This window comes from Cheilinus undulatus, linkage group 2 (genome assembly GCF_018320785.1).
Source record: "Cheilinus undulatus linkage group 2, ASM1832078v1, whole genome shotgun sequence".
In the NCBI taxonomy this organism is placed as follows: Eukaryota; Metazoa; Chordata; class Actinopteri; order Labriformes; family Labridae; genus Cheilinus; species Cheilinus undulatus.
Window position 1 is genome coordinate 41,199,236 of NC_054866.1, and position 15,122 is coordinate 41,214,357.

The following is a 15,122-nucleotide window of genomic DNA, read 5'->3' on the forward strand; positions in this document are numbered from 1 at the left end:
CAACATGTGACTGACAGGTGTGTTTTGTTGCACAGGTGTGTCCTATTACATTGATTATTCAAACAATAAATTGTAATGACTGTCTATGTTCAGTTTCAGATTTTGTTTTGCCTATCTGGACTGCATTTATAGTTAGAGATGTAACCAACATGAAAACCAGAGAGCTGTCTATGGGTGAAAAAACAAGTGATTGTGAAGCTGAAAATTAATCAGAGCCATTGCACAAACATTGTCTATGGGGGAAAAACCATGTGGAAAGTCCTGAAGAAGAACAAAACCACTGGTGTACTCAGTAACAGATGTCAAATGGTTAGATCAAGGAAAACAGCAGCATTGGACTACAGAAACATTGTGACAGCTGTAAAGAAAGACCCTAAAACAACTGTTGGGGACATCAGCAACAACCTCCAGAGAGCAGGAGTGAAGGTACAGTATCACCACCTACTGTTCACAGAAGACTTCATGAACAAAAGTACAGAGGCTACACCAGAAGATACAAACCACTCATTAGCAAAAAGTATAGGAATTGGAATTTGCCAAAAGTACAGAGACGAGCCTTAAAAATTCTAAAAGTTTTATGGACTGATGAGAAGAAGATTAACCTTTACCAAAGTGATGAAAAGGCTAAGGTTTGGAGAAAGAAAGGATCTGCTCATCATCCCAACATACAGGCTCATCTGTGAAACACAGTGGAGGTAATGTCATAGCTTTGGCTTGCATGGCTTCTTCTGGGACGGGCTCATTAATCTTCACTGATGATGTAACACGTGATGGCAGCAGCAAAATGAACTCAGAAGTATACAGAAACATTTTGTCCACAAATTTAAAGGAAAAATGCAGCCAAACTGATTGGGAGATCCTTCATCATGCAGCAAGAAAAAACACTCTGCCAAAACAACAAAGGAGTTCACCAGGGGCAAGAAGTGGAAGATTTTAGACTGGCCAAGTCAATCTCAAGGCTTAAACCCTCCAGAGCATGCATTTTAATATTTTCAACTAAATATTAACTCTTATTCACTCGAATCTATTTCAAGTTTACCTGTTCCAATACTTTTGCTCACCTAAAAATGTGGTGTTCCGTTCCACACAATTCTATCCTCTAAGATCCAGATGCAAAAACCTGTAAAACCTGTAAATAAAAGCTGAAATGTTGATCTCGTGTCTCATATTTATCTTTTGATGTAAAACTCAAATGTTTTCAGTCTACAGCAAAATTGAAGGAGTAGGCTTAACTGTTTCAAACTTTCAGAGAGGAGTATAGCTCTTAAACAATGTATATTTTGCTGTTTTTTTTTATTTTGTTTTGCGTTGTTACAACAATTGGATTGTGATTGGATTGTGGGAAATAAAAACAGCTGAATAGAGAGTGGCATAACCATGTTTCTCTCTTCAGGATGACAGTAAGCAAGCCCAGTTCCTGGCCTTGGCTGTGGTATACTTCATCTCTGTGCTCATGGTATCCAAGTACCGTGACATCCTAGAGCCTCAGCGTGAGACTGCCAGAATAACCAACCAATCAGGTCGGGGCATGCGTCCGGAAATCAACTCACCTACCAGCAAAGGTGTTGACAGCTGTGCCCTACCTTTCCTCCTGCCTACTGTTCTGACTTGTGGTGACTTTGTCTGAAATAAATAAATGTGAAGTGCCCCTGCTTCTTTGTGATACGCTGCTGCCGGCTCAAAGATGAGGGCTCATTCAGAAAAAAAGTAGGGATACCCTGCCCACTCTCCTGGCTCGCATAGGATTTATGAGCTCTGCTAATTACACTGCACAGAATTTAAATGTGAAAGCAAATGGGAAGTGGGGCTGGAGATGGTAGTTATGAACTTGAATAGGCGTCATCCTTCTCTCTGATCTGAAAGGTAGTTTGTGCCTCAAGTCATAAATCATGCATTAAGTCACTTGAAAGCAAATCAGTGGCTGCCTGCAAAGGTTTAATGCAATGCCTGCTGCAGTGCCAGCTTGCTTTTATGAGATGCATGAGTATGAGCATACTTTATCAACTTCCATTCAGACGAAAGGTGAAGTGAATAAAAGAAACAAGAGGAGGAGGAAAGAGGCCAAAGGAAATACGAAAGTGTCATCTGAATGCCTCTGAACACAGAGAACAAAGAAAGAGGAGATGAGCAGTGAGAAGTTGAGAAATGGGAAAGCAGCGGCATGCTGACCAACTACTGTGGGTTTTTGGGGCAGTGGAACCAGCCTTGCTATTTTCAGCCCCATCTGTCAGTGCCCATTAGGCAAGCAATCCACCAGAGGAGAATGGGATCATAGAGGTTGCTGGGAGGAGAAAGGCACAGTGCCGCCTTCATAAATTTCACCAGAAAATAGGGGATTTTTCCAGACGGCATGTGGCAGGCGATTGTCTGATGGACCAGGAAGCCAGACGAGTTTCTGGCTAAATCAGGCCCAGCTGACCTCGTTAGGGGCATGTGATGAATATTAATACAAACCCGGCCTTGCATCAAGGTAAACACTGGGCAAGGATAAACAAAAATCAGATCAGAGAGGTAACTCTGCTTGTTTTTGAGAAAATCTGAATCTGATCACAGTGAGCAGACGGCACATCTTCAGTGTAGCATACTGGAGCACAATGAGCATCTTGTGTTTGGAGAAAATTCTCCTAAAATCAATTCATATACAGCACACTGTACCTTTGTTTATAGCATTTCATGTAGCAGAATAATAGAGGAGCTGTATGATTCCTGTCACTGTTTCCAATCAGTTAAATAGATTTGCCTCCAGAGGCGTTAAGCAGGAGGAAGCTGAAGAAAGGGATTCATGTTTTATTAGCATAGATGGAGAATAACAGAGAGATAATCTCACAGAGAAACAGAGCTTCTGGAGGGAGATCTAAGAAGCTGCGTTACCACATGGCTCATTCTTCACAAGCTAAATTTACTCTTTGACTATGAATGTAAAGCAAGCTCTGGAATGCATTTTAATTCATTAAGACTGGCTTCAATAAATTAGTTTTAAATCTCCGATGCTTCCCTCTCTTGACAAATGTTATGTTAATTAAGTAAGCATAAGGAAAGGCCAAATATGGTAAATATGTGTGATATGTTAATCACAAAAGTGGAGGGTTAAATAACTAATTTATCCTACAAAAGCACCACATATTTGACGTTCCTAACTTCTCTGATGTACAGATCTCTCTATAATATTAAAATGTGAGTTTTTGTGTGCTTAAAACAAAGATTTGAATAAGTCAATTTGGACTCTGGGAGCTTGTTTGCTCTTTTTTGTTTGCATAGACTAAAAAAATGCAAACAAGTCATAATCAAAATGGAAACCAGCTATTATGTAGTCCTATAATGCTGTCAGTATTGTGCATATATTTATATTTTTTTAACCATTGTTGGCCTCTCCCTCTTCATTTTCTGTATGTGAACAGAAATACCCCTAGTATTTAACAGCGGTAAGGATCATCCTGTGCCATCTGAAAACCTCACCATGGAGAGTTCCCTGCCCCACACAGACTCTGGTATTGGAGAGGAGCAGGTATCCAGCATCGTCAACGGGTCGGACCTGGAGCACAGCATTGGAGGACCGGATGCTGTGAGCGAGCTTATCTCAACACTGTCCTCTGAAGTCAAGAAGTCTCAGGAGCGTTTGTCTGAATCCCCCAGCATTAACCAGCCCAAGAGAGGCATCAACGTGAAGGAGATCCTAAAGAGCCTGGTAGCTGCTCCAGTGGAGGGCATGGAGACTGGGCTGGAGGCTGTACCCTACCCAGACCCTACTGCAAAGGCCCAGGCCCAGGCTATGCTGCCCATGCAGTTTCACTCCTTTGACAGGTGAGGAAGTGACACTAGTGAAGAGCCTGTTCAAGAGAGAGAGAGTCACTGCAGTGATAAATAAATCTGCACATGAATTATTGCATAGTTCAGGTCATAAATTATGTATACATTACATCAAAATGATTAGTTTTGCAACTCCCAGTGAGGCTGTTAGGGTTTTTTTCAGACACTCTAGAGCTTTTACTGCCTTCTAGTTTTGTGTTTACATTATAAAATCTTTCTATAAATCACATTGTGTTTCTCCACAGTAATCTTGAATCTTCGACTGCAGTTTAACACAGATTTTACATTGATCAAGATCAGTTACAGACTTCAAGGGTCTGCTAGAGAAATGCATGCAAACAAACTGTTCTTTGAAGTGTAGAAGTAAAAAATGATAGAAATAAAAAATGTTAATCTTTGTATTTGAATTTAGACAAAAATTGAAAGTGTACAGGACACAATTTGTAGTTATTGTAGGATGCAGTTTTCTCCAAAAAAATGCTGTTTGACAAATATTACAAAGGCACTAAACATTCATCATACCTGACACACAGACTCTACCTGGGCATCTATCCCAGGGAGGCTTTAACCATTTGAAGCCTGATACCTCAAGTAACAGCCAGAAAAGTCTCATTTTTTGGAACTGAGATATTTATTTAACTCCCTACTGAAAACGAAACAGGGCATATTAATAAGTGTCATGAAATAATTTTTTTTTTTTTTTTCAAAAAGAAATAACAGATTCAGACACAAGTATATGCATGTCATATCATTGACCCAGATGTTTTAATAAATTGCAAGAAATTCCAACCAATTAGGGGGCTTTTTCGTAGTACATCCCACATTTGGTCCACTTATAAATGTGAAAAAAGGCCGAAGTTGACAACAATGTAAAACCTGGTCCATGATTTGGACCAGATCAGCCAAACTATAGGTGTAAAAACACCCTTAGAGCCACATGAAAAAGACTTCTAAATTCCACTCACAACTCCTCCCTCTCCCCTCTTTATAGTGGCATGTCTCACCCTTCTCTCCTTCCTGTACTTGCCAACACATCTGGCAGTTTAAAACGTTTCACTCACACAATTCCAGTACGCTATATCCCATGTATTAAGACCTAACGGCAGAGAAGCACTGCATCTGAGACTGCCGCACGTCATGAGTGGTAGAGTTGTTTTGCAGTCAAGCAGCTTTGTGTATTGTTGTGAACATACATTGGAATGTAAAAGTCTACACCCTCAATAAGACAGCTTCACTTTTTCTGTTGTGTTTCAAGGAAAACTTCTGTGTCATATTTGGGTCAGTACAGTACTTGAAAGAGAGACTGAAGTGTTTTGAGCAGGGCTGCTTGAGGTAAAAGGCAAAGCTCCGAACTCTATGGGCAAAACTACTTAGCTGGTTTAGGCAAAATGATGACAACAGGTCTGCTTTTGTATGACTGCAATGATTTACCAAAGTGTGGCCTGCTGTTTCTCCAAATCCACCGCAGCTGGATGGATGGATGGATGGATGGTTGGATGGATAGATGGATAGATAGATAGATAGGTAGGTAGGTAGGTAGGTAGATAGATAGATAGATAGATAGATAGATAGATAGATAGGTAGGTAGGTAGATAGGTAGATAGGTAGATAGATAGGTAAGTACGTAGGTAGGTAGGTAGACAGAGAAAGAAAGAGAGATAGAGTTTGGTCCTAGTATTAAACATGGTACATTTGAGATATAAAACATGAAAACATTCAGTTATATTACATTTGATAGCTATCAAACTTTATAGCCATTGAAATGTGTGCCTGTGTTTGTGTGTATCTGCTTTCACTCAAGTGACCATTAAACGCTGATGCGTGTGCTCTGGGTTTATCCTACTTATCCAGTATACCACTAATGGTTTCTAAGGAGCATGCAGCACATTATTCATTTCAGGCCACTTGTATTCCTCCTGTCCCCCGCAGCAAAGAATTCCTGTGTTTGAAAAGGTCTCAGAAGCAGTGTGCCACTGCTGCAGTTTATTTACATTCCTGGATTAGATAAAACCACACAGTAATCTTTCTGGATTTGGGAGTTTACAAACCTGCTCCTGCAGGATTTCAAGCCTCAGCTCTCGCTGATCCCTGTCTCCTATGCTTGGGAAAGTTTTGAAAATCATTGTTTTTGTGGAAGTAGTTTGACTTGCTTTAGCACAAACAAAATCTCTTCGTATTATCTGAACACCGCACTGATTTGGAAGAGTTTTGGTTTGTCTGCGTAATCACTGCCAGGCCTCAGAGCAGCAGCAGAGAATACTCTGAGTCATGAGGAACAATGAGGCTTCCCTGCTTTTTAATGCATTCTGCTGCTGCTGATCTGGGCTGAGGTGAGCCTGATGAATAGGAGAGGAGATGAAGGAGTATGTGGAGAGAGGACAGCTGAGAGGGTGGGGGTCTCCAGGGTGTTGATGACAGATTAAACAGACGCGGCCTCACGCCACACCACGGCCAGCCCTGTCGCCCTCACCGCTCACAGCTGTAATGGGAACTGGCAGCCTGAAATGAGTCGCCACAGCAAAGTGTATTATTTTTGAAATGCTTTCACACAAACCCTCCTGCCCACATATACAACTTTGTCTCATGCTTTTCATGTCACTCCCCCTCCTGCCTGTATTTGCTGTGTCTAATTGTTTGCCGCCTGCCAGCGAAATGAGCTGCCAGACACGGACAGGCCTTTCATTTGTCTGTCAGAGTGGGAATAGATTGGGAGTGACAACATCAAAAAAGAAAAAAGAGGGAAAAAATGGCTCAAAGTGGAGTGCACAGGAACCTTCATCACAGTTGCCCCCTTGCAAGAGACCTTCACGGAAGAAGGGTTTGAATAGCTTAACATCCAAATATCTGTTACAGGAAAACACTCCCTTATCTGCCTTAACTGTTTGCATCCTGCATGGCTTCCTCTTTTTACCAGCATATTTTTAATTAGTGCTATAGTAGACGTTTGAAATGTTTATTTTCCCCACATTGTAGAGCATTTATATTAAGTTTTAATTGAATTTCAGGAGGACTGCATTCACATTTCTGCCAAATTTTCCCCTTTAGTCTTACAAAAAGCCCTTTAAAATTAGATTCCATACAATATGTTGGATTTCTTTGGGGAACATTTCTTTGGTTATGCTTTTACACTGCAGTCATCTTCCTCAGCCGCAGCCCTCATTAATATTAATTCCAAGATTAATCCTTGCTTTATTCTCTGCAACTCAATTAAGACAATCCTATTAATAAGATATGCGCTAGATAATCTATACATGATTCATGAGCACTCAGGGAATTAATTATTCATTAAAAGAGGTTCATGTTTTATAAGCATCCTGTAGATGTAATGTAAGGCCCTGGCTATACTTGGTTTGCAAGAGCACACAGTCTTCTGCCGAAAGATGCAAGCAAAGGGTAATTTTTGGAAAGCAAGATTAAATTCATGCCCAGTGCCAGCGATCAAAACACACTTGTGATGTTCTGATATGTGTCAGAGAGATTTCACAGAGGAGAGCAGATCTCCTAAATAAATGATACTTGCTATCAGTGAGCACAGCTGTATCTCAGGAGATAATGCTATTTGGTTTGCTTTCAAGCGTTTCCTGACACTCTCTTTCTACTCTGTGTGATTAAATTTCTCATCTGCTACATTTCCTAAGGAAAATGAAGTACCGTTTTTAGTGGTGTATACCTGTAAGGAGGTAGGTCAAAGAAGCAACGTGGCATTATTTTTGTATATTGCATCAAAAAAAGAGAGGCAATCTAAACTTAGCACAAAAAGTAAGGAAATTTGTGTTTGGTTGATGATTTCTTTATTGTAACAATGCCCCTTGGCATTAAATCTTGTGCTGTTGGAAAATCTGCTTATTTTCCTTTCAAATGGTGCCACATTTGTAAGGAACATGGGTTTGTGGGATGAGCAACAGAGATATCATGAAAAAATTGCCAAATCTTTGCTGCCAATGCCAAACAGCTTTTTCTGCTGTTGACTCATGTTTGGTGTTTGGTGGATTGGATGATTGAAGTCTGAAGAAACAAGACATGTTTGCAGTTTAACAATGTATTCATTTAACAAACAGGAGCCTCAGTAGCATATGGAAGAACCATATACAGCCACAACAGTCTAGAAACTGCTCCTCATGCTGGTCTCCAGGCTGGTCACACACTACTGCGGCATGGCATCCCATTCTTTGACCAGGATTTGTTGCAAGTCAGCCAATGTGGTTGTGTTGGTCACCCTGGCATGCACAGCACCCCCAAGCTGATCCTGCAAGTGTTCAATGGGGTTGAGATCACAACTACTGGCAGGCCATTCTGTCCTCTCCACTCCCAAATTCTGGAGGTAGTCTCTAATAAACCTGCTCTGTAGGAGCAGGTGTTGTCACCTTGGAGGATAGAGTTTTGTCCCAGACTGTAGAGATATAAGATCACCTCTGGTCCAGAATCTCATCTCATTATCTCTGTGCAATGATCAATGATAAAACGCCTTGACAAGACTGTCAAAACAAGAGAAGAAGCAACAGTAGAATAAGATGTTTGGCTTTGGCAGAGAAGATTTGGCAAATTTTTCATAGGTGCAACCCACATACTCAGCTCTGCTGCTCATCCCACAAATGCATCTTCCTAACAAATGTTGCACTATTTGAAAGGGAAATAAACAGACTTTCCAACAGTATGACATTTAGATCTATTGCCAAGAAGCATTGTTACAAGAAAAAAATAATCACCCAAATATAAATGTCCTTACTTTTTGTGCTAAGGTTAGATATTTAATGTTACTTTTATCAGCACAGCTTTGATAATTTTAAGAAAGCAGTTTTGTCATGGAAAGTATGAGATAAAACTCCACCAAAAACTGAAATCTTTGTGGCAAACTTAGGCTCCTTTCCCATGGCGTTCAGCATGTTTGACTTCATCTATGAGATGGACTACATAAAAGCTAAATAAAACAGTAAGACTCTGTGTTGTTTTGTCGAGGGGGGAAGGGGATTTGCTCCAGATGACAGCAGGCTTAGCTTGTGACAGAGCAGAGGCCTGGCCTGTGTCACCCAGAGTAACGGCCGGAGATTGGACAGGACATTATCTGGCACCCTCACAAACCTAAAGGCCAACTGCAGACCTGATAAGGAAAAGCTTTCCCTCTTTCTTGTCAGGGAGCTCTTGCAGGGCCAAGTTCACTGCATCATGTCTAATCCTTAGCCAATCAGATTGCAAACAGAGGTCTGGTGGGCTGCTGGTGTGTCTGTGCTTTCATGCACTGTTACAAGAGGTCACAAGTGTATCTTTCATCTCGAGCCTCCACAAGCTTTTCTAAACATGTTTCATTCATGAGCTCTGGGCCTTTCTGTCTCACAGCCATGTGATGTTTTGTACAACAAGCATCTTCAAATAAAAGGGAGGCCACTCCCCAGAATATTCAATAGCGTGAATAACATTCAGTTATCTTGTTTTTAAGTGGTTTTGGAATGTGTTAACATCCAGATATGAGAATTTTCTTACCAAATTAATCCATGACATCCATGTTGCTATAAGGATTTGTTCATCTTGAATTTATCAAGATAACATTAAAATACTCAATATTAAGTCATCTGCAGCTGTTAAGATTTGCCCCTTCCTTTTTGGAAGAAAACAAGGAGTGGGCAGGAGGTATGCACTCTAAAAATGACTGTAGAGAGTTGTTAAATTAACATAACCACTTATTTCCAAACTGATATATATTTTAATGTGTTTGTGTTTTAACTGTCTTGTTTTGGACAGGGGTGGAAAGAATACAAGAATAAAGCACTCAAGTAAAAGTACACTCACTCTGATTACAATTTACCTCAGTAACAGTAAAATTTACTGCTCTTTTAATCCAATCCAGCCAAAGTAAAATTAATTCATTTCAGAGTTGTTTTTGATACCTGAGGGGTGGGGATGGAAAGCAAAATATGATCTTTTCTTCATGTGTAGTGCATAGTATAACAGCTGTTTTTTTCACTGGGTGTATCTTTACAATAAAGTGCAATGCAAAAGCAAATATTAGATGTAATGTGGAATCATCCTCTGAGCCTCTGACCTTCATTGTTGTGTAAACCAAATGATTGGTCAGTTTCACATAATGGAGGGACAACTTGTACCTCTTCTTCTTGCCATTTTGTTGTAAAATACAATACAATTATTTCCCCAAAATATACTCAAGTAAAGGTATCGATTTTAAAAACTACTCAGAATAGTACAAGTACGCAGAAAAGTGAACATTAGGTTTTTTTCCAGGATGGGCTCCTATTGGGTGAAGTTGGAATGCTCAAAACCTAACCGCCCAAGATCAATGTAATGAAAGTGGTGCAAGCAGGCTAACAACCTAACAATTTTTGATCGTAAGAGTTAGCATGTGTCTCTCATTTATTGTCAAAGTGGAATCTTTTACAAGTGCTTATGTCTTAACTATAAAGTCATGATTATTAAAAGATAAAATGTGTGTACAGTTTGCTGGGATTTCCAATATAAAGCTAATTCTAATGATCAAAGCATTAATTTGTATTTGTAGGGTTCTGTACCAGGCTAGTGTAAGGGCCAGAAACTTAACTTTTGCCGCACATCTTCAGTCTAATTTCTTGAGAAACTCACTGTTGGAGCAAATTAGTAATAAGAATAGTATTAAGATTGGTAAATGAAAATGAGTTGAATAAACTCGAAATTATTGTGTATTCTTAAATAAGAATATTGTCAACTAAATTTTTGGGGCTTAGTGGCAGATTCATCGACTCTTATTCGGATGGTTTACAGTTTGATCCGAAGATCTTGCAGGCCACATGTTGAGGCATACTCCAGTTAAACACAGAAACTCGCAACATGAGGTTGCAAAGGTGTGGAACTTAATAACACTAAAGGGTTCTTCACCTTGCATCCTCTGCTGTGCATGCACCAGTTGACATAACTGACTTAAGTAAATTTAACATTTCATTTCTTTGAGTGTACTACCCTATCTTGCCTTTAGGACAGAACATGCAATTATATAGTTGTTGAATATGCAGTTCTAGGGTTGAGACACCAACTTTCTAAGCATCGTGTGTGATCATGTGTGATCTCTCCATCAGGGGTGACTGGAGTCTCAAACACAGAGCTATCGATGTCAGTGTTGACATAAATTGGGTTGGACATTAAGGAATGCTTTCTCTGCATCTTCTCATGTCCTGAATAATCAACGTATTGATTAGAAATGTCACCGTTCGATTGTCTCTGGAGGAATTTCCCATATTATGAGACCCCATATTATTATTACCACCAGTAGTAGGAGGCTGTGCATTATATTCTGCAAGCATCCAACTGTTTTTATGCAAATAAAATCAGTGTTATACTCTCAAGATCAGTGATATTCAACCTGTTTTTGCCCAAGGCACCTAAGACTAAGCAAAATCCTCAAGGCACACCATATCCATAAACATATCTATACAAAATACCTTCTTTCTAACATGTTATAGTAACTAAAGTTGTAGTAATAACATATGGCTGTAGAAATTACCACAGCACACCTAAACTTACCTCAGAGCACACCATTTGGAACCACTGCTGTGGACCACTTGTTCCTAAAGTCTGGTCAGGACCCACGGTTGGGCCACAACTGGAGATTTTTTTTGTGTTTTGAGGTTGCAGAATGTCTTTCCTACAATATTTATTGCAACATTTAAGTCTGTATCGCACATAATATTCAAATGGGGGGGCTCCAGCATATAACACTCTCTGTCTCCACCTACCAGCCACTGGATGGCAAAAGAAATGCATTGTTCCAGGCCAGACGGCCACTGGAGGCACAAGCATGCAAAGAAAGCCTATGTGATGGAGCGGAAGTGGCTTCTTCCAGGCTTTTAAAACAGGAAGCACCAGGTCAGGACTAGATTGAGTAACTTTATCCAAGCTAGCATCAGCCATCAGCTCAACCATGAAGCTGAGGACAGCACAGAAGGCAGATTTACAGGTGATAACATACAGAAAAACTAAGTGGTTTGGTCTCAATTGCTTTGCACCTTTTTAAGTGTCGGTCACCAAGGAAAAAGTTTGAGAAACACTGCTCTAGTTCCCCTAGGTTTTCCCCCATTTTCATTACTAGTAAAGTAAATACATGTTGTTTATTAATAGCAATAGTAACAGTATACTCATAGTAATGGGCTATACAGTGTACACTGCATACACAATACATTTTAATGGACTTATGTAAACAATAGGGTTGAATTCGATGGAATAGTATATTTTCTGGGGTTCATTTCTAGGAGGATTATTTACTTTATGCATTATTAACAGTAGACAGTGGCTTTTTAAATATAAGTAACAACCACATAGTTGCTCCTGGAGCCTGAACCTTTCATTAGGATCTCAGATGTTCTTAGCTGCTAGCTCAAGCAGAGCAGAGGGCAGTGTAGGGCTGCCAGTGGTGAAGGCAGATGTAAAAGAAAGTGGAGCTGCTGGCTGGACTCCTGCCCTACGGTTTATTTACTTTAGCCTCTCATGTAATGTCTGTATGTGTTTGCATGTGTTGTGCTGAAAGATGGAGTTACAGGTCAGGATGTTTATGTTTCAAATATCCTGACTAACGTCTGGGCATGCTCATGCTGGCAGTGCCTGTGAGCAGTAAGAGACTAGAAAGATCCTTACAACTCACCACTATTATTTTTGTTAATGGATTTGAATTATCTGGAGGTATTTAAGACAGAAGTATTTGCAAAGTTAACTGTTAAATTAAAAAAGTCAGAAATCCTTGATATTGATATGTCCCAAAAATCTGTCTGAGAAGGGTCTGTTCTAATGTGATGCTTCCCAGAAAGTCAGATTAGATAGGACTCGGTTTGTTCTTTAGCTAAGCTGCCATACAGCTGGCTTATTTGAACTAAACCCAAGCTTAATATAGTTTTTTGGCTTGTTACAACCTTCTGGAAAAATGAGTACTTCACCCAATGCTCTAACTGTGCAGTTCTTTGCATTAGTTTATTGAGGCCATAAGCCAGAGTAAATGAATAATTCTGTAAGGTCACAACAGTTCATGCCTACAGTCATCACCTTCAGCCATTACACACGGTAATAGAGTTTTTTGGGCACAGAAGTATGTGCAAAGTTAAATCTAAAACCTCCAGCTTTTCCTTCCTCGCTCTTTTGCCCCTTTTGTAATTATTTTGCAATTTTGTTTGAATTTGCATTGCTGATGCTTCTAGCGCTGCTTTATTTGTCATGGATTTAGTACTGTTTCTAAAAACTATTTCACATGCGTGTGCGACTGAGGCATGTTGTGTGTTTTTGTCTCCTTTAGGAGTGTGGTTGTTCCTGTGAAGAAAACTTCCCCTGGCAGTCTGGCAGTTCACACAGTGGGCAGCAGCAGTAGCACCTCTGTGGGGCTGACAGCTGGCAGCACCCCTAACATCTTTGCTGCCTCCTCCTCGACCCCCAAAAGCATGATCAATACAACGGGTAGGTCATGGACAAGGTTACTGCTATAAACATGCACAGTAAAAATACATGGTATTTTAATGTAAAAAGTTAAAATATGTGAATGAATATTAGTACTATAGAATTGTGCCAAGATATTTAATTTGGTTTAATTTTTGTGCACTTTTTTTTTTTGTTTTTTTTTATTATTTCTAAGAATAGAAAGCCCTTTCCCTGTGCTGGATCATGTGATCATGTTTGCCCTATGCAGTAGCTCATTGTCTCCACTGGATGGCCCTCTTTACCTTCCTACTTGCTTGCAGCAGCTTTTTACACTACACAATTGAACCAGGCCCTTTCCTACCAGGCTTCCTACTGATAGAAGGAGGTCAAATGACACTATTTTGAATCCCCTCAGTCCTAACTCAGTTGAACGTTTAAGATTTAAAATAATTAAAAGAATATGAAGATGTGGTTTTGCTGACCAAATTTGTACCTTTCTGATCATCTCTATAGCCTTCATCCCTCCCCTTCATGCTGCCTCTTCTGGAGCTCTGCTGCATTGAGCTGGTTCCACCTTGGGACTCCCGTAGTCTGGGCCTCTGAAAGGACCCACTTAACACCCAGAACCATTAGGAGCTCCGACACCTTTTTAATGTCTGCTGTTAAAAAGAAAACTCACCATGTCCGCTCCGAGCCCCTGAGTAGGAATGTGAGAAATGCATCCCAGTCAGAGTGAGCTTTCAGTTGAAGCCACAGGCTTTCACCCAAACCCCATGATCTCACACGCTCTGTTTTTAACCTCTCACTACACTTTTATTATTGTTTTACACTCCAGTGTATGCTATATAATCATATATAATCTTTAGAATAATGTAATCAGGATACCTGGATTCCACTTTTCAAACAAATTAAAGAACAATTCCTCGAACTGTAATCACTGGGTGTTAAGTCTGTTACTTTCTCCATCTATGTTGAAATAGAATATTTAGCAGTATAGAGCCTGACTTCAAAAACAAGCTAAAGTGTAATTTAAATTTTTACATTATTTTTGCTATACTTGACATTCATCCAATGTATTGACTGCAGAGGTGGTAACTAACTAAATTTACTCAAATTACTGTAAGCAAGTAGCTTTTTTGTGAGCTTGTACTTTTTGAGTACATTTTGAAATCAGTACTTTTACTTTTTAATTGAGTACAATAATGTACTTTTTTCACCTCTCTTGACTACAGGGCAGCACATAGCAAGTAGGGATTCGTGGTATTATTGGCATGATATTGGTATCGGCAGGTAATAGCTTAAAAAGTGAAATATTGCTGTTGGCAGGTATGAAAATTTCTGTTGATATTTACAACCAAGATTTTGGCTTTAAAAATCTTCCTGTATCAGTTGTAGATGTCAGCTGCACAAACAGATAGGTTTGGAGTTTTAGGTTAGCTGAGATCTTTTCCTTTATTTATCAGCATTTCTTACACTTTAAAGTGTGTTTGAAAGACTGGAATTTGTTAAATTGTTCATCCTAAAAAAGGTCTAAAGTTTTAGGTCTGAATGTCATTTAAATATCAGTATCAGCTAAAATTGATAAGTAAATATTGGTACAACGGATATTAGCAAAAATCCAATATTGTGTTTCCAAACTATTGAGAGAATGATCCCCAATCACATCCTAAAACAGCTGTTTTATTTTACTTTACTGTAAGATGTGACTTTACCTGAAAAACCTGGTTGAAGATCGATATTCTCAAGTTGTTCTTTCCAATAAGGACAGATGATATTTGACTGTACAACTCTGCGGTAGCTACTCAGTACTTAAAGTAGATTTTAAATGAAATACTTTTACTTGAATTGATTTGTTGACCAGTACTCTTACTGAAGTAAATTTTAGCCAAAGTAACCTACCTGACTTTTATAATAGTCATGTACTTTTTCCATCCCCA

General features: G+C 39.5%; 1 protein-coding gene across 1 annotated transcript in view; it reads left to right on the forward strand.

The window, feature by feature from the left end:
• Positions 1 to 15,122, forward strand: part of nbeab (neurobeachin b) — a 333,968-nt gene that overhangs the window by 173,925 nt on the left and 144,921 nt on the right. Inside the window, exons 29-31 of the mRNA XM_041798435.1 lie at positions 1,394 to 1,562; positions 3,399 to 3,801; positions 13,067 to 13,224. Of these exons, the coding sequence (XP_041654369.1) occupies positions 1,394 to 1,562; positions 3,399 to 3,801; positions 13,067 to 13,224 (730 nt within the window). The remainder of the gene's footprint in view (positions 1 to 1,393; positions 1,563 to 3,398; positions 3,802 to 13,066; positions 13,225 to 15,122) is intronic.